The sequence below is a fragment of the Tenrec ecaudatus genome, chromosome 4, assembly GCF_050624435.1.
Source record: "Tenrec ecaudatus isolate mTenEca1 chromosome 4, mTenEca1.hap1, whole genome shotgun sequence".
NCBI lineage: Eukaryota > Metazoa > Chordata > Mammalia > Afrosoricida > Tenrecidae > Tenrec > Tenrec ecaudatus.
The window spans coordinates 80,624,617-80,645,253 of NC_134533.1; the positions used below are offsets into that span (position 1 = coordinate 80,624,617).

Here is a 20,637-nt window from a genome sequence, read left to right on the forward strand (position 1 = left end):
CCAGGACGGATGATCCCTTCAGGACCAGTGGTATGAGTGGAGATACTAGGAGGGTGGAGGAAGGGTGGGGTAAAAAGGGGGAACTGGTATGGTTGCTTATGAGAGTTGTAAGAGCCCCCTTATAAAATGATTTATTAATAAAACAAATTATAAAAAGAAGAAATAGTGCCAGAATTGTCCCTCAAGCTAGAAATGTGAGCCCTGGACTCCTTTATCTCGGATGCGTTTGGTGAAGAAGATGGTTAGGACAAAAAGGAGGAATATTCTCAACTGAGCTAGATTAGCATAGCAGCCACCCGGTGACCATACCAGCAACGCTCATGAAGACGGCGCGGGAGCGGGTACCGTTTCATCTGGCGACCCTGGCACATGACTGGAGGAGCCCTGGTGGCACCGTGGGTTACCTGGTCCCTGCCAGGTGGTCGGCCGGAAGCCACTAGCCGCTCCTGCCAAGATGCACCGCCACAGAGCCCAGGAGCACTGCTGGCTCGCGGGCGGTGAGAACCAGTGACTGCTGTTGGGGAGCTGAGCAGCTCGTCGCCTAACTGAGCTGACTGTTGAACTGTGTGGTCTGCTGCTCTGCGCGAGGCTCGCCATCTCCAAGTGAGCAGTTCACTGGTCACATGAAAGGAAACAACGTGCCGAGTGTGAATATCATAGACCTCAAAAAACACAGCGGGACTCCTAGGTAATGCTCCTGAGCGGCAGAGAAAAGTCGTGGCATTGCAAGAACAAATTGAATTGTTGATTATGCACTGTCGAGTGAGGCCTGCAGCCGCCCATTTCACGACCAATCCGGCGCATTGTATCTTTGTCATGGTCACGCAAGAAAACGTGTGAAGCCCTCGCTGCGACCTAACCTACAGCTGTGAAAACCTTCTGATCTTGTCTTGAAAAGGCAGCTTTTGTGTGTGTGCAGATTATCATACACAATGTGTTCATTGACTGTATGCTATAAGTAAGCTGGGCCATCATGCTATTGTTAGTTCAGTGTGGAGGAGTCGGCAGTGATACACAGGTTTTCAGCTCCATAAGGAGTGGACCCCTAATCCCTGGGTTGTTCAAGGAATCCCAAAGAAATGCTTAAATCTTAAGCCTCTACACACAGAAAAGATTGTACTTAGGATGATTTGATTTGCAGTTATAAATACTAGCATCCTGATTGAAGAAAAGCTTGAGTTTTTCAACTCCCAGCAGATTGGACATTAAATCTGGGTGGGGCAGGTGCTGCTGTGGGCACCCATTCACTAGCACCCATGAGGTGGTGGCAAGGGACAGAATCTCCCGTGCATCCAGGAACTGGAAGCATGGCGCAGAGGCCATCTGACTGGCTGTGACAGCCGAGCTGGGAAAATAGCACTGACTGAGACCCAGCCCTGGACCTTTGCAATGGGTGGACTCCAGAGAACAGTGTGTGAACCAATGAGTGAACTGAGGGTTCTTCTAACACCCCAGCACGTGCACACCAAGCCACAATTACCCTTTGGGCGAGGATTTAGTTTCACAAAAGCACCACCTACCAATGTTGGGATCTTGAATTTTGTTGCTATCATATATAAATACTAACTCTGCATGATTGATATTTAACGGATACTTTGCTTTAACTTCATACTTAATTAAAGTTAAAAGCAGAAGGATTTATAATGGCTTAATGCAGCTATCTGTTAGTATTCACCTCAATAGGGTTGCTGTGAGAATTTAATGAGAAAAATCGTTAGGGTTAGAACGGCGCCTGGCTTATGCATCACCTTGAATAAATGTTAGCTATTTTGTCATTACATTGTAAGGATATTAACCAAGGTCAATTCCTTCATTTGCCAAAGGTGAGTGCTGCTTGTTACTGAGGTGGGTGGCCACAGCCATTCATCTGACCCTCGGGCTGCAGTGGAAGAATGGGGGAACTCAAGTTATCTTTCACACAGTCATTATCTCACTGAGGCCTTTCCCCTTCTGACTACACTTTGAACTTGTGCTCCTAGCACTCAACTGAGAGCCTGGGGGCCTGTAGACGTTCAAAAGAGGCCTTCTCCATGAATAAGGAGAGCTATCACGCACACAGACTACTCACTCCTTGTTTATCAAGCTACTAATGCTTCATGGCAGGTGAGCACAAAGCCATTTTAGAGAGACAATGGCTTGTTGGGACCTTTCAAGAAACACAACCATTCACTTCAAAATGCCCACCTGGCAGGTTCAACAAAGGGCAGTGAAGTCTTTACATTGGTTCCTGGAGTTCCCCAAATGGGAGGATTGAATGGCACATCTTCAAGCTCTTTGCTTCCTTTCTAGTGAGAGAAACTCTCCTTTCCACTGAGAGGGCCTTGTGATGGATACATATGAGCTGGCCACAGGGACAGCTTCCTCTCTGAAGATGTGTCACCCAGAGTTCCCAGAACTCTGTAAACAGACAGAAACCATTTGCATGACAAGTTATCATGACTGGAATTATAGGGTGTCTCCCATAGGGTCCTCAGCGTTCCCGTCACGTACTAATCACTCTAGCTACATGGGAATGTGGTATCACGTTTACCTTTAAGGGGCCATACGTGCACAAAATTGTATCCATCACCATCTTTGGTCATTATATATATTTTTATGTTAGGTGCACAGTGCTTATTAGATCATGATTTGGCTTAATCATCGCCTACTATTCCCTTAGGTGAGGAGCCTGGGTGGTAGAGGGGGTCACCGGTGGGCTGCTCAGTGCAAGTTCAGCCGTTCTCCTCTGTCCTATGTGGTCACTGTGAGGGGGAATCGATTTGCTTGGTTTGGAGAGTTTGTCCCTTAGGTCAGTTTATGTCACATCTTAATGAAACATTTGGTATGCAAGTATCTTGCTATTCCATTTTACAGAGAAGTCTCATGACATGACCAATGGCATAGACGTATGTTGACTGCTGAAGCTGGAAGGTCATGTAGCAACATGTGACAGTTTCCAAGGAGATCGAAATCTTCCCTGGACCTTTAAGGTGTAGCATTCTGCTTTTCTCCAGGCTGTAGCACTGGGCTGGACAGGGAAGACATCTTGGAAACACTCTCTTAACAAAGAACACAGTGCACCAAGTGAACCTGATCTACACAGGTCACTTAATTCCTGTGAACCCGTGTCCTCATCTGTCCACTCGATAAAGCACCCTGCAAATATATTTTTGCTAGGATCCACACAGAGTTTCTGAATCCAGGAGGAAGAGTGGATTTACCCCAATTGCCTTTCTGCCTGCAGCCCTGGGAATCAGTCTAAAATCGGTCTTTGTTTTAGAACAGTTAGTGACAATTGTGTATTTGCTGCACCTTGGAGTAGATTTTCAGGTCAGCGGTTATTTCGGTACCATGCATGCGATTTCTAACAGCAAGAGCAATTATCTAACGCTGGAGCATTCCACTGGCGGGTGGACACATTTATTGGGAAGATACCTGCTTGAGGTTGGGCGTATTAACATCCACACACTTTAATTTCTTTGTCTCTGCTTGTATGTATAGAAAACACAAAGCCTATTTATTAAAGGAAGTGACCCTCCGAGGAGGGAAACAAAAGACAGCAATAAATTGTCCAGTTTTCCATTCACAGGTGTAGCCCAAAGCATACAGCGTTTCTAATACTCCTGAAAGTGTGTGGGAAAATTCCTCTATCTTTTAATTCTAAGCCACACTCCTTGCCGGCAGTGACTTTGCAGTCTACTCTCTAGCCTTTATTATTGCTGCTGTGCTTGGGATAGGAGTTAGTCAACACCGAATCACAGGAAGGCTATTGGTTTCAGATCCAGAGGTAGGTTCTGAAATTAGACACTCTTGTCTGTTTTTACATTCCTTTTAAAAATGAACAGACAAAGCAATGAAGCATTTTTGGTGGACCTCAGAGACATACTGGAAGCACTGCTGAAGCTCTTTTTAGTCACCGTATGATCTTTCATTAAAAAGACTTTTTACCCACATGTAGACAGCATGCAGCTGAACAGGAGCAAGGTCCACACTATTTCTGACTTGGTTAAGAGCCTGCCTGTAATTACAGTAGTAAGTCAGGGGACAGGACAGTTAATTCTGTATTTTCTAGTCTTGATACTCTTGTGTGATAATTAAAAATGGTCACACAGTAAGATTTTCAAGCTCTAAGGTATAACTCTTGGCCTTTTACCAGAAAGAATTTATTCATGAATAACTCCAAAAGTAAAAATGGGGTTTCAGCCAAATTTTCTGAATAGTACTTACATTCTGAATAATGGGGTAGGGATGGGGGGTTTAACAAAAGCCCAGTGTTCTCCCCCATGAAACTGCTAATTTATATAACTGCAGCTGGTACATTTCCTATTTATATTGCTTGACACCACTAATTGAATGGATAGCTTTAAATGCCCACATTTGGTGCAAGCATAAATTCACATTAGTTAGCAGAACCTGGCCCTGAATGATGCTTAAGGGAGGGTGCATAACACCTGACAAAGGTATTATTAACTTCAGCTTCCTCATCTGTAAAACCGTAACTTACCTCACAGGGTTACTGTCTGTCAGAAGGGAGCGAGCAATGCCAGCAGAAGGAATCTGCTGAAATATAGCAGTCCATAAAAGTTCAGGGTCACTGGCACACTGAGTGAAAAGCAGTGGCCTTGTAATTCTTAAAGGCCATTTTATACTATGGAACAGAAGGCAGGAACCATCAAGATGTGCAGCCCATGGGGCATGGGGTTGAGATTATTTCTGGGTTCTTCACCCTCTCTGCCCACAAGAGCCAGCAGGTTGTCCTCTCCACCAGAATAAAATGTGACCTGCAACTTTAGTACAAGAATTACTTCCGGAAAGTTGTTCACTGGAGCTTTGTAAGAGGGAAACATGTAGGATGTAGATGGGTGGGGACAGGAAAGAGATGAACTAGTATTCCAGGTACCCTACATGGTTCTCTCTCAATCGGATTCCCATGTTTACATCTGTGGTTAAGGCTTAGATACAGAAACTCTGATAGAAGTTGTTTTGTCTGGTACTAAACTTTCTCTCCATGCCTGTGTATCTCAAGCTGCACAATGTAGAAAGGACATGTCTGGGGAGCATGTTAAAATACATAGAGTCCCCATCCCTGGACATACTGATTCCACAGGGTTGGAGTTTATCCTGTACATTTTTAATAAGAATCTCAGATAATTCTGTTATAGATGGCCTAGTTTATATATTTTTGTTTCCCTATCAAGTATGTTTTCTGGTTTATTCTCTGCTCTCTAGTCTCTAAGCTTGCCTCCCTTGGGAAATTTATCCTACACCACAGCAGAGTGATCCGCTAACCCTGCCTTCACAATCTCGCCTCAGATTCCCCTCAGCATTAGCCTGGCACTTGCATTCTGTACTTAAGAAACATTTGCTTTCTCTGGTTCCAACCCCCCCCCACCCACACACACACGCGCGCGTGCCCAAATATACCATGCTGTTTCTTACAACATTCTTTTGATCTTTCAAGTTCATTTGGATACCTTTTCCCAGTTTCTCTATGAGCTCCAAGCAAGGTTTGCATGATCTGGATCTGATTCCAAATTGTACTTTGCCCTCTACTCTTGCTCAGCAGATGCTATTTGCTGGCGTGTTTCTTGCCTCAGACTGTTTTGCCCTATAAAGCTAAGGAACCCTGTCATCTTCATAATGTAGTTCCATTGCAAGTAAGTCCTGGACACCTAAAGAGCCTCAAAAAGTCTGCTTTCCAATTTAATACAACTGAAAAAATCAGAAGAGTACAATGAATAAGATAATGTATTATGCTTCAATTTATCCTATTTCCTCTAACACTGATTACATGGAAGCTTTAGCTTAATTAGGTGATGAACATGACACTGGATTTCACAACTTTTGCAATTTATTTTTCCTCCTGGAGAGGAGGTCACGTGCCAATATGTACAGTATTTTAAAACGTGCCTGACATATATAATGAAGCTGGACAAGGGTGCATCGGTGTACAACCTGAAAATAAATAAGCTGAGGAGGTTTTATGTCCACACAGGGTCGGCAGACTTTATCAGATATAATTGACACTAAATTTGGCCTATCGGGTCAAAGACGAACTCAGTCGGCAGTACATTGTTAGGTCTAGGACCGAGAGGGCAACTAGAGAAGCCACTTGAGTTGGTAGCTCTTCTGAGACTGGGCTAGTCACTCTGGAGAATGACCTGGGGACATGCCCCTATTTTGGTTACCTTGAAAGAACAGGCTGGCTAAAAACCACACTAGAAGAACTGGAAGGTGCAAGGTCAGTTAGGCACGTGTTAGAGGGCAGGAACAGGAGCTGTTCTTGATGCCCCAGAGTACGAGTTTCCCTCAGTGGAGCTGACTAAGCATTTGAACTCTCTCCCTTGCTGTGACCACTCAAAGTCTGGTGCTACTAAAGAGGTTTCTGGCTGGCAGGCACGGACTCTCCCTTTGAAATGCAGCACGCCGCTGTGAAGCTGTTACACCAGCAACCCCCATTCCTCATCCTGGGGAAGTAAACCCAACTCCCATTTTGCTAACAACAGTGGGTGTCAAATCATTATTTTGATAAATGGGACACAATGGGAGGCTCTGCTACTAACACTGCCCCTGAGAAAGAAGGCGCAGTTGTTTTTCATCGGTAAATGACACAGTCGGCTTACTGGCCACATGGAAATTTCTAAGACTTTATGAAGCAGCACCCAGATTTCTCAGTGCCGGCTCTAGTTTGAGTCTGGCTGGTAAGTGGTCCTAACATCACACATACAAAACAGACCAAAGTCTTAAATGTTGAATGTTAAGAGCTAAAATGATGAAATTTGTAGAAGAAAACATGGGCATAAGTCTTGATAACCTTGGGTTATGCAATAGCTCCCAAACCTCTTATACATTGAACATCATCAAAATAAAAATGAAAAGCAAGTTGAAAACCTCCGTGCTCCAATGGACCCAGTCAAGACAGTGAAATGGTAACCCACAGCATGGGAGAGAATACTTGCTAATCATACATCGAAGAAGTGCCTTGCGTCCAGAAACAAAACAAAGTACTGACAACTGATTATAAAAATTGAACAAATGATCTGAAGAGAGATATTTCCATATAAGATACTGGCCATCTATATTAGTACTGGAAGAGATGCTCAGCATCCTTAGGGAAATTCTTACCAAAACCACGATGATGTACCAGTTAACACCCCCCAGGATGGCGCTTACTAGCGTCATGGCGAAGATGAAAGCCAGTGCCACCTCTTTTGGGAGCAGTCTGGCACTTATCAAAATTTAGAGTTATCGTATGCTTTCCACAAAAATGCTCATAGCAGCATTCGTCCTAATAGCACCGCGGTGGAAACAATGCAAATGCCCATCAGCTGATGACCCGGTCAATAAAATACGGCATATCCATGAAATGTTACTTGGCAATAAAGAGAGACTCCAGTACTGATACATGCAAAGAGATGATTGAAAATTGAAAACCAATAAAGGAAGTCAATCAGGAAGAAAAGACCATGAAACATGTGATTCCATTTAGAAGAAATATCCAGAATGGAGGAGACAGAGAAAGGAGATGAGTGATTCTGAATGGATGTAGGATATCTTTTTGGAATCATGAAAATGTTTGAAATTGACTGCGATGATAGTTTCATAATTCTCACTGTACTGAAACCACTGAATTTTAGGTGAATGAATTATGTTAATATCTCATGAAGGCTGTTATTAAAAAGCTACACATACCTGTATATGAAGCCTTAAATAGTTATAATTAAACTTTGCTAATTCTTCTTTTGTTATGTCTGTCACAACAATCCAAGTATTCATTTACTTATTACCATGTAGATTTCCACGGCCACTGTCTTAAGTGACTCACTCTTTTGAAGCATGTTAGAAGTTTTCATTTTTTTATTCTTGACTCTCATCATTGCATCTGCTAACCATGAGTTCACCACGAGTTTTATCCCCATATTTATCATATTTACTATAAATTTACTTCTTCTGAAATGTCACTCCTTTATGACAGCCTAATAGCTGCCTGTGTGATTGCTACTGCAAGTCTAAATATTACTCATATTTAAATCTACACAACTCAGGCAATATTTACATTCTCTCCTACTTACCCCTTTTGAATCAATCACTCCGGGTTTTGCATTAAACTTTACTGTCTTCAATCGGGCACGCTCCTTTCGTTCCACCCTAAAGAAAAGAGAGTGGATTACATGACAAAGCATTTATGACACTGACAGTGAGCAACCCCACACAGGGTCTCTGAGTGTGGTCGTCTTTAGGGGAAGAGCCGGCTCATCCCTCTCTCACTGACTAGCTGGAGGGGTGGCGGTGCTGTCCTTGTGGTTAGCAGCCCAGCATCTCCACCACCGTGCACCTCCAGTGGGCTCTAAAATGCCTCTGTTCCTGGATTCCCAGAGTGTCCTCATGGACTGTCTCCCTGCTGCAGGCCCTTTGAAATGCAAAGAGGGTGAACCGCTAGTAATTGCTATGTAAACGCATATATCATTCAATCAACTTCTATTTCAACAGCTTCCTTTTGTTTCCTTCCTCTTTCCGCAGTGGTTCTCAACTTTCCTAATGCCAAGCCCTTTACTACAGTTCATGTTGTAGTGACCCCCAACCATATAATTATTATTTGTGATCATTTTATTAGGGGCTCACACAACTCTTATCACAATCCACACATACATCAATTGTATAAAGCATATTTGTACATTCATTGCCCTCATCATTCTCAAAACATTTGCTCTCCACCTAAGCCCCTGGCATCATGTCCTGATTTTTTTCCCCCTCCTTCCCTGCTGTCTGCTCCCTGGTGAACCCTTGATAATTTATAAATTATTATTTTGTCATATCTGACCCTGTCCGATGTCTCCCTTCACCCACTTTTCTGTTGTCCGTCCCCCAGGGAGGAGGTCACATGTAGATCCTTCTAACTGGTTCCACCTTTCCAACCCACCCTCCTTCTACCCTCCCAGTATCGCCATTTTCACCACTGGTCCTGAAGGGATCATCCTCCCTGGATTCCCTGTGTTTCCAGTTCCTATCTGTGCCAGTGTACATCCTCTGGTCTAGCCAGATTTGTTAAGGGAGAATTGGGATCATGATAGTGGCAGGGAGGAAGCATTTATTTTAGGAACACGAGGACAGTTGTATGTTTCGTCATTGCTACACTGCACCCTGACTGGCTCGTCTCCTCCCTGTGAACCTTCCATAAGGGATGTCCAGTTGCCTACAGATGGGCTCTGGGTCCCCATTCCGCACTCCCCCTCATTCTCAATGATATGATTTTTTTGTTCTGATGATGCCTGATACCTTATCGCTTCGGCACCTCGTGATCACACAAGCTGGTGTGCTTCTTCCATGTGGGCTTTGTTGCCTCTGAGCAAGATGGCCGCTTGTTTACCTTCAAGCCTTTAAGACCCCAGACGCTATATCTTTTGATAGCCTGGCACCATCAGCTTTCTTCACCACATTTGCTTATGCACCCATTTGTCTTCAGCGATTGTATCAGGGAGGTGAGCATCATAGATTGCCAGTTTAATAGAAAAAAGTATCCTTGCATTGAGGGAGTACTTAAGTGGAGGGCCAATGTCCTTCTACCCTAATACTGAACCTATAAATGTATGCACATAGATCTACTTCCCCATCCTCATATATAAATATATTTGCATATGTACATGTCTTTATCTAGATCTCTATAAATGCTCTTGCCTCCCAGCTCTTTCCTACATTTCCCTTGACTTTCTGCCTGCCCCACTATCATGCTCAGTCCCCACCAGGGTGTCAGCAATTCCTCTTAGTTACATTACCCTTGATCATGCCCTACCAGGCCTCCCACACCCACCTCACCACCAATTTGGATCACTTGTTGTTCCTTTATCCCTGGGTTTGTTAACCACTTCTTTTCCCCCCACCTCCCCTTCTCCCATATCCTCCCGGAACTGTCAGTTCCATTGTTTTCTCCTCCAGATTTCTCATTCAGCCTATCTTATTTAGACAGACCTGCAGAGATAATAACATGTACAAAAACAAGACAGAGCAAAACCAAGCAACAATATACAACAAAACAACATCAATAAACCAATGACAAACACAACAAGAAAGAAAAGCTTGTAGTTAGTTCCAGGGTCATTTGTTGGCCTTTAGGAGGGTTTTCCAGTCCAGTCTGTTGGGGCACCACACCCTGGCACCAAAGTCCGTCTTCAGCATTCCCTGGGACCTCACCGGTCCATTCCCTTGCTGTTCTGTTGCACCCCTTAGTGTTTTGCCTCTGTGTGGCAGGATCAGATCAGGTACAATTTCCATACTGTGTCTCTGATGTTTTTCCCTGTAGGGCTATGGGTCAGTGAGGGGCGTCATGTCTCATAGTGGGGCTGGCCATGTGGTCCTCTTTGTGGAATGGCTGCTCTATTGGGGTCATTGTCCTCAAGGCCTGGTGGGCCAGGATGTCCATAACATTGTTTTTGCTGCTACTTCAGCACTGTAATTTTGCTACTGTTATGAATCTGGTGACCCCAGTGAAAGGGTCATTCGACCCCCAAAGCGGTCGCAACCTACAAGTTGAGAACTGCTGTTCTTTCCTCTAAAACTAGACATATTTAGCTTCACTTCAAAACTAAGCATACATATTAGCTTACATTTCCTCTTCTCTATATGATGTTCTCCTATCATCTCTGCTAATTCCTTACTTTTATATGTTACTTCATTCATTGAATGCCTGCCATGCACTTGACCCGGAGCTGGGAGGGGAGAAATCTCTTTTACAAGCAAGATTACAAAGAGCCACTGGCAATGAACTTGTAGACGGGACAGAGCTATCCACAGTGAATAATACTCTAGACAAGACTGCTAATGGAGACGACTGTCTCTTGGTCTCTTGAGAAGGTGGGAAGGACCGTTGGAGAGCCCTGAGGTAGACTTCTGAGAGGAGGCGTCCATCTCCCTGATACTAGAAAGAGGGTAGTAAAAAGTCAGGGAAATGGAAAGGCACACATACACTGTAAGACTTCTGGAAAATTCAGATAATGCGGTATGTACAAGGCTGTGTGGTGAGACCTTTATGAATGCCCTACCATGCTGACTGTTCCCACCTCCCCCTCGGGGCGTTCCAATGCGTTCTTAGAGGAGGAACGTTCCACTGCCATTGAGCTGATTTAGACTCAGTGACCCTCTAAGAAAGTACAATTGTTCCTTAGGGTTTCAGAGAGATTAAATCTTATGGAAACTAGACAGCCTCTTGCTCTTACAGAGCAGCTAGCTGGTAGGTTTGAGCCATTGACCTTGCACTAAGCAGTTCAAATGCCTACTTAACCCTCTAGGGCTCCTTTAGTAGGGGAGAAGAACTGGGGAAATGACAGAATCTGAGGTGCTTTTTAAACACTGGTCCTGATGGAGGTGGAGAGAAGGAACAGAGCAAGAGGTTTATTTAGAAGCTATTGCTAGAAAACAGGCAATAACTCAGAATGACAATGGAGTCGGTAACCAAGTAGAGCTTGAGAAATACTAAGAAAATGAAATTGGCAGGTAGGGTGCATGTTTGCATGTTGGGGACTATAAATTTCTCCCCCCACCCCCTTTTTTGCAAGCCTCTCTATTGACACCCGATAGCACAGCAGTGGATTATCTCTTGGATTCTGTGGGTTTATCTGTATTCCTCGAGAGCAAGCCGGTGTGTCAGTCTAGCGCAAAAAGAAAACTCTAACACACTTATCAAATAATTTCCACTCATAGAGACACCGTCGGACAGAGTGGAATCGGCCCCTGGGGTTTCCAAGGGTACACATCTGCAGAGAAGTAGGTGGCCCCATCTCTTCCCCGTGGAACAGCTGGTAGGTTTGAACCACCAACCTTGTGGTTAAGAGCCAGACACTGTTAACTACTGTGCTACCAGGAATCCTTATCATTGTTAATTTAAATTCTATTTAATGCATTTCTGGAGCAAGACCTTTGTTTAAACATGGTTAACTTTGGTTTGAAAAGTGGGGGAAGCAGATAGATTAAAAATCCAAATCCCCCGAAGTGAAATGGGTTTTGAAGCCTAACAGATCTGGATCTTTGTAGATCTGTAATTAAGAACATACTTCTTTTTAACAGAGGGATTTGGGGTGTGTATTTGCCACTGAAACACAGTGGGGTTCAGGGTTTCTATAGTTACAGAATGGAATTCAGAATATATTCATTTTAGTGTTAGTAGAATATTTGAGTAGAAACAGCTGAACCAAAATTTTCAAATCTAACCTTAGATATTAATGCACTATGTTTCTGCTTGTGCCCAACACATGACCATTGGGAGGGGAATGAGACTACCAGAGAAGGCAGCGTGCCAAGTAGGAACGTGCGCCCTGAGAAAATGCCCGCTTTGAGCTGTGTCCACTTTGCTCATTTTTAAGCCAAGTACAAATGCTAGTTCATGTTCATCTCATTGTAGTCTTCTAAAACTGGGGTAGAGCCCCGGATGCTATGATGGGAAGCACTTTCATCGGATGAGGCCAGGACGATTGCTCACTGGATCTGGCCATACAAGAGAAACTATGTAATCTCACAGATCCTTTCCAGGCGCCAAACAGACAGAAAATGAGGCAGGAGCCAGTATTTTCTAAGAATTCTCTGGAAAGAACATTCACATTTTCCTTCCTGATATATAAGTTCACCTTTTTCAATTTTCTTAAAATTAAGAAAAATAATCATTTTATTGGGGGGCTCTTACAAATCTTATAACAATGTATCATTTAAAAGTATTAAGCACACTGTACATAGGTTGCCATCATTTTCAAACAAAATTTTTTTGGTGTTCACTAGGCCATTTTTTCTTGGCGTGATCCTTAGCTCTTCAAAGGGTGCAAACTCAGTTAAGTCTGAAGAGCAAGGGTGCTCCTTTGAGGCCTAATGTGGGTCTGATTGAAGCTGTGGGATTCGCCATTTACATCTTAGGCGTGTGGATTTTGGATGTGGACTAGGGAGGCTGTAGAAGAATCGCTGTATTTGAATTCCTGGTGCTGGAGAGGGATGCTGCCAGCGTCAAGGACAAACAGGTCCATCGTGGAGAAGTAAGGCCACGGTGCTTCTTGGAAGTAAGGGCGGTAACATTTTGACTTCTATACTCTGGCTGTATTGTCAGGAGAAACCAGTGTCTGGAGTGGGACATGTTTAGTACAGTGGAAGGGCAGCGCAAAAGAGGAAGGCCCTCATGGACGACGTGGGTTGATAACAGAGTCCAGCCCACCAATGCGCTGAGGCAAGGCAAGGATGGTGAGCAGGGCAGGTGACCATGTGGTGATGGTCACAGAATCACTGTGTCAGCTGATGCGATGACACCTAAGGGCAAAAAAATCATGTCTAGAGTTCTCTCAAACAAACAAATGTTAAGTCAAACACACAGGCATCCCTAATATTTATTGTTTATTATTTGTGTTGCCTTATTATCAAGGGGATGTGATACTAATGCACTTGCTGAATGAAGAAAATCTGGAAACCTCTGCATCCAAATTAGGTTCAAGTCTCATTACCTAACGATGATTCAAATGGGAGGTGTGTGACATAGTTATGAATGAAGTGTGTAGGCGGTGGTCAGCTGGTCAAGGTGTTTCTTGGTGGGTGACTAATTAGTCCCCTGTGCCTCTGTAGACCTTGTAGCTAAAAGCATTGAGAGATAACTCAGTTCTTTATGACCTCTGTAAGATTCTTTTGAACCTTGCATATCTTTGTGCTTATCTTAGAATATAGTGCTATTATTATTCAAGTTTTAGAAAGAGTGCCTAGTTAAGTACATCTGCATAGATAAGAGGTTCAGAATGTTCTGTTAAAGCAAGTTCTTTGATGTTTGTTTTGTAATCATTCCCTTGTAAGAAGAGTATAAAAACCAAGCTTTGAGTATACTCGGTACTTCAGTCCATCAGACTGTTGTCCTCCCAATCCATGCTTTGTACGTGTCTCTTTCTTTTCCTTTCACCCGCACACCTCATTTCAGATGCAGCTTGATGCGGGACAGCTGGTCTAATCACCGCAGAAGTGCCTGCTCATTTACATGATCTGATTGGGCCCCATATTTTCCTTGGAGAAGTTGAGACTTGTAGCTTGACCATTGAGAACTGGGGAGAAACTTTCAGTTTGGGAAACTACGCAAGGGCCTTCAATGCCTACCATAGCCTATAGCAGGTCAACAAACATGAAATTTTGGGTGGGTCGTTTGCAGTTTTAAGGCCAAAGCAGATGCCTGAAAGTTAGGGCTGAGTTTTTCAGGGAAGGGAACCTCCCCGCCCCACCTCACCTCCCTCTTTCCACGTATCTCCATATCCTAAACTGCTTGATGAAGTCTGTCTTCACAATGAAATCTAAGTTAGTCAAATAGCTAAGATTACATTACAAATAGAAAAAAATTATTTCTCTTCTAAGCAGTTATTTGACATTCACTGAAGCCTTATCATGTTTGTGCTCGCTAGTCTGATCCACTCCCTCTACACTGTAGGCCCGCGGTTACAGCTGCGTGGGCTCTCTCCAACCGCTCTCCTTGGTATGCTAGGCTGTGGCTTCTTCCTTGCTTCCTCGGCTCCTTCCTTTCTCCTAGCTCCTGGGATGAATTGATTGTCACTGAAGTGCGAGAGTCGGGGCATAGGGCTCGAAATAAAGCTGTCCTCCCTTTTCTGGCACTACCAGGTCAAAGTCTGAAGAGAGGTAAACGGCCATCACTCGAGTGTGCACGAAGTAGTTCAAGTCAAGCTCAGCACTTTCCCTGGATTAGCTCCAGTCAGTACGACCACACAGAGCTCACCATGGAGCTGGGCACGTAACTGAGGTGTAACAGAGGAGTGACAGTGTTGAACATTGATCGGCACGGCAAACAAACGCTCAGTGGGTTGAGCATGGGTTCTTTGGGACACATGTGAAGAAGGCCTTTAGGTCTGGACCTACATACTAAGGCACACCTCACTGTCATCAAGCCAATGCCGACTTGTAATGACCCTCTGGGGTGGGCAGCAAAGAACTGCCCCTGTAAATTTCTGAGACTGTAACTCTTAATGAAGTTCAAAGTCCCGGAGAGCAAATGAGATCAACTGTAGCACCTTCCTCACACTCAAGAATTAGGCATTTAATTAGTTTATTTAAGTAGAAATGCTCCTCCCCACCCTAGGCTGGTCACTGACTAAGTACTGAAACCATAATGATTTCTGACACCATCGATGCATCTCCAGAGAGCCCCCAATGGCTGGCTTGAATGGGCCCCACGGCTGCCCTCTGGCCTCCCATACCTCTCCCCTCTGGCCTCGTCAGGCTCCTGGCAAACAGGCCGAGGTTAGGCTCACAGCACTGGATGCGTGGTGGGAACATACAAGGGGCTTCAAAGCGTTTGTGGAAAATGGTATTAGAAGGGAAAGCAATTTTCCCACATATGTATTTTTTTCCATTTTGAAGCTTTCCTCCTATTGGGCACTTAGTTCTTTTGTCTGTGATTCACAGACAGTGATTGGAAGGAGAATTGAAATGCCACTCACAGTACTGGTCACAGGCTTGCTGGTGAGTAAACCCAGGGGCTATGCAAGCCACAAACTGCCATCTGTGGATTCAGGTGAACAGACACGTGAATAACAAATCCCAGCGTGGTCACGCAAGCGCTTTGGGATCTCAGAGCACAGAGTCTCTGTGGTAAGCCTTTGAAATCATTTTCACCTGGGCTGCATTCTGCCTCTGCCACTTACTTACAAGCTCTGTGATTTAGGGATAGGTATCGAATATCCAGAATTTTGGAATTCATATTCACAAAATTGTAAAACAAACAAAATATTGTGCATTAAAAGGGAGAAAATACAGGAAAATTGCTTAGCACCGTGTCTAGTGCATGCTAAGTACCTGCTACATGACAGCGCCCTACTAAGCTGATGCTGACAATGCTGTGTGTGATGTCACTGGTTATCTCATGACATGACCTCATTGATAGGAAAACATTTTTGTAAAGTATAAAGTCATGTATCAATTATTACCCATATGGAATTATTCCAAGCCAGATCTATAAGAAATAGTAAGAGACTAGGAAGGATTAAGAATTAAAGAAAAAGAAATCATTTAGTATTAAATTAGGTCTAAAACCATAACCATATTTTTTTCTGGGCTACAGTTTTAAGATTCTGAAAGTATGTAAAACAAAGATGTATCCTATCGAGTAAAATATTACAGGTGAGGCCCAGCAAAGTCCCACAACAGAATTTAAATTTCATTTCCGTATATCTTTCAGTTTAAGATGTCATGCATGTTCTTCCTTTTTTCATTGTCTAACTCTGCTTTTGGAATTTTCTGTTCAGCTCTTTGACTTCATCATTTCTCCCACTTGCTTTAGCTATTCTACAATTAAGAGCAAATTTCAGAGTCTCTTCTGGCATCACTGTGATCTTTACTTTTAACCCTGTCTTTCTAATGACCTTTTATTTTTTCACAGACGATGTTCGTGATGTCATCCCACAGCTCATTAGGTCTCCTGTCATTTGTGGTCAATGCATCAAATCTATTCTTGAGATGGTTTTTGAAATTAAGGTGGAATATACTCGAGGTCAAATTCTGGCTCTTGTGGACTTTTTAGATTTTCCTTCAGCTTCAGCCTTAACTTTTAGGTGACCAATTGATGGTTTGTTCCACAGTTGGCCCCTGGCTTCATTTTAGCTACTTGTAGAGAGATTCTTCCTTTTTTTCTCATAAATGTAGTAAATTATATTTTTTGTATCCTATCTGGAGAAAATCATGTGTATAGTTGGCATCTACGTTGCCCAAAAGGGTATTTGCGATGAAGCCATGTGATCCCTCATGTGATCTCCAGCTTAATTTCTATCACCATGACAATATTTTCCCATGTTTGCATTCCAATAATCAATAATGATCAAAAGCATCTTGATTGCATGTATAATACATTTGAGTCTGAAGACATTGGTAGAATTTTTCAGTTTCTGCATCACTAGCTTTAGTACTTGGTGCATAAATCTGACTAATCATTGTATTGATTGGATTTCCTTGTATACATAGCATTGTACTTCAAAATTTTGAAATGTCCTTTTGATAAAGGAAGTCGCTCTATTCCTCTTGAATTTGTCATTCAGGACATAGTAAACCATATGAGTGTAACACCAAAAATATTGATCTTTCTACATTCCTTTTAATTTTTACTTGCATTTTTTCCATGATTCACACTTTGTACATCCCAAGTTCCAATTAGTAATAGATGTTTGCAACTGTTCTCATCTTGTGTCTATCTCCATCAGTACATGGACGTCCCACGGGCTTTGCTTCATCCATGTAATTAGGGTTGCCTCTACTTGCAAAGGCACTTCTTTCCCAGTCATATTTTGCTCTTTAACCTAAGAGCTCATCTTCTGGCTCTATATTTGACAATGATCTCCTATTCATAAGGTTTTCGGAAGCTAAGTCCTCTGAATTGGACAAGGCCATTCCTCCTTTGTCGTCTGTTCTTAATCTGGGAGCTCTGCTGAAACTTGTTAACTTTGGTATCTGAAAATACCAGTGAGACAGCTTCTAGCATCACATCAACATTCAAGCCACCGTGGTACAACAAACGGACAGACAAGCGGTTGGGGCGAGTAGGACATACAAGCTTTTATAATGTTCCCTTCGTGGGGCACCACATGTTCTGGCTCACTACCCCTCCATGTGGCCCAAGCCAAATTTGGGCATATCTGACTATTAAAAGGGTTTATTTTTTATGAGTAGGAAACTATTTTCTCATAGTTTTCCTTCTACCACCTCATTTTTATCTTTTGGATCACTATCTCCATTATTCAGCATGATAGATCTTTCTAGAGAACAGCCAGCCAGTTCTGATGATTTAAATGAAACCAGATCAAAACGCATATTGTTTTGACACTTTTAAATAGAAATGGAAATAGCAGGGCCCTGAATAAACAAACTGTTGCTGACCATCATTGCTTTGATTAGTAACTTTTCAGTAAACACCACAAGCTATTGTATCTCCTCACAATGTAGTGTCAGGGCATTAATGGTACCCCGAAAATAGCAGGAGTGAACTATCTGCAAGTGGGAGGTGCAGAGTCATGGGAAAGGAAGAGATGCCTGGGAAATGCAGCTGCTTCACTGTGACCCCGTCCGACTAATGGGGTATGTGCTGCCCATCTCTTCCCTACGCTCTGTTCACTCAAGTACAAAGTCCAGTCTTGCCAGGGGTGCACATACCCTATTGGGTTATTCTTGGCTAGAATTCTTCTCTTCTCTTCCTGGTTTTAACCAGCTCAATCACTATGTTGATTAGTAAGTAGCAGCACTTGAGCATCTTTCTGCATTGAGGATTATTTCTAAGTGGACTCTGGACTTTGGGGTATGAGAGTATTAGTAAGGCCCTTTGAGAAATCTGTAGCTCAAGAGAAAACCATTGAAATTTTGAATAAGTGTGATCATGGACTTCAATGGCAGACCACATCTTTTATTTAACAGTGTATAGACTGATAATTTCTATTTCCTAGTGTCAAAAAGATTCTTGGGAATAGAAATTCGTGTCTGGGTGGTGGTGACTAGAAAAAGCTGGGGCAGATGAAGGAGTCGGAGTTGGCTGTTCTGGAGCATTTTGCTGCCTTTCAAAAGCAGCCCTGAAGAAACATGCCCAGAGGAGTGAGAATATGATAGTCCCGAATGCATACCAGAACCAGAGATCAAGTGAAGCTGAGATTTGCGGATTGGGGTGAGAGAAAACCCCAATCAATTGTCAACATGGTCTGACAGTTTATAATCTCAAAATTCATCATTGAAAATGGAGATTTTCAATTTAGTCTATCAGTATTTGGAGGCATTCCACATCCAGGAGTTTAACCTAGAAGGTCATCTACTTTATTTGAGATTTACATTGACCTTCATAAATTATAAAATTCTCTGGAAAATACGGTCCCTGGAACACGTCCTGTAGGTTTGTAAATCACATACAAGCTGATAAGCAGTTTCAGTTGTGTGCTGAACATTGAATGCTGGTCAAAGCTCTTCCTTCCTGCCTTGTGACTTCTAACAACTTAGTCAAATCCTAAAATGAGCTGAATAAAAACTTTTTAGTATGTGTCACCTGTCACCACTGACAATTTTCTTATGGATTGACTATCTCATTTAAATATCTCTTTCCTGAACAACCCTCCCCCCCCCCCCCCCCCCGCCCAATCTCCACTCCCTGGGTGGCTGAATAGCAGATATTCTGAAATAGAAAAGGCATTCTTACCTCCTTTTGCTGGGGATGACTCCCATTTCCTCACTGTCACCCTCCAGTGTGACTCGCCTGGCTTGCCACCACTCATCATCAGAGGCATTGATAACATGGAGAATATCTCCGTATTTAAAACTAAGTCCTTGACTCGGCAGTCCACTGTCCTTGCTCTTGTCATAGTCAAACATGGCTCTGCGGAAATAATAAGAGAGAACAGTGTGAGGAACGTCTGCAGGCTCTGACATTGGACTCCCACTTTCATGTAGTCGCTAGGGTCTAAGAACCATCATTTACTCAACACGAACTTGCCACCTTCTGACTGTCGATCATAAATTGAGGTTGGCTCTTTTTTTCCTGAGTGGTAGCCTTAGACCCCTAACTGTGGGGAACATATTTTTTATTGGGGACCATCAGATGTTAAAAAGCCATGAAGATATAAAGGCAGTTCAGGACATGAAATATTTCTCCCTCTCCAGATGTAATCATATTCAAATTTCTCAAGAAGTACATAATACACAGCAACATGGACATCTTTCTAAATGAAGCACATTGTGCTCTGAATACATCCTCTCGGGTGCACCAGCTTGTAAAAGTCTTGCCGTTATTTCTGGGGGAAATGGTAGCAATTTCAGCGTCCCACTGAAGGGATGCTTCCACTCAGTAGAGCACTGAACTGTCACTGAAATGATGGGTGTAGAAGTTAACAAAGGAATAGCATGAACAAGTGGCTAAAGTGTAATAAAAGAAAACATAAGGGAGTTGCACAAATGAAGGGCGAGTGGAATTAAGAGATAATAGTTTCACCACTATCTTTTAAAGCTTCCTTGTATATCTGTGTGCCTCTGTATGTGTGTGTGCCCTCCCCCCCACACCAAAAAATCGCCCAAACCCCCTGCCATCGAATTAATTGCAACTCATAGCCACCAGTTAGGAAAGAGTGGATCTGCTCCTTGGAGTGTCTGGTGCTGTGTTTAGGGGAACAGATTGCCTCATCTTCCTCCCAAGGACCTACTGGGGGGTTGGAACTACTGACCTAGTGATTATCAGCCCAATGCTTAACCCACCGTGCCACCTGGACTCCTTCATGTGTGTGAGTATATATGTATATACTTATGTATATAGGTAAAATTATGCACATCTCTTTTTTGCTTCCATTGAATGAATACTAAGCTTCCCTTATCATAGCATGTCTCACACTGCATTGGAAGCTTTGTTTTCTGTATGGGTTTCCTCCAGTAAAGAGCAAATGCCGCGCCTTTGCTAAGCTTAAAATATTCTACCAGAGTGAGAGGACTGGAAGCACCATTAAAATGACAAATGAGATCTTGGTAGCAAGTTGTTACCCTGGGGAGCTGACACTCTGTCTCAAGTCATATATTGTCCATTCCATCCTTCCTTTTTCCCCCTCTTAAAATTTACCATCACACAGAAAGAGCTTTGATTTCTCTAGAATACCAGATTTCTCCACCTCCCTGTGTAGTCTCTTTTGATTCCATTCT

The 20,637-nt window shown here is 43.1% G+C and overlaps 1 protein-coding gene across 11 annotated transcripts in view; it reads right to left on the reverse strand.

Moving 5' to 3' along the window:
* Nucleotides 1–20,637, reverse strand: part of DLG2 (discs large MAGUK scaffold protein 2) — a 2,300,776-nt gene that overhangs the window by 42,718 nt on the left and 2,237,421 nt on the right. For all 11 annotated transcript variants that reach the window (XM_075548681.1, XM_075548686.1, XM_075548690.1 and 8 more), the window contains 2 exons: nt 19,154–19,330; nt 8,052–8,127 (listed from right to left, as the gene is read on the reverse strand). In XM_075548681.1, the coding sequence (XP_075404796.1) occupies nt 8,052–8,127; nt 19,154–19,330 (253 nt within the window). The remainder of the gene's footprint in view (nt 1–8,051; nt 8,128–19,153; nt 19,331–20,637) is intronic.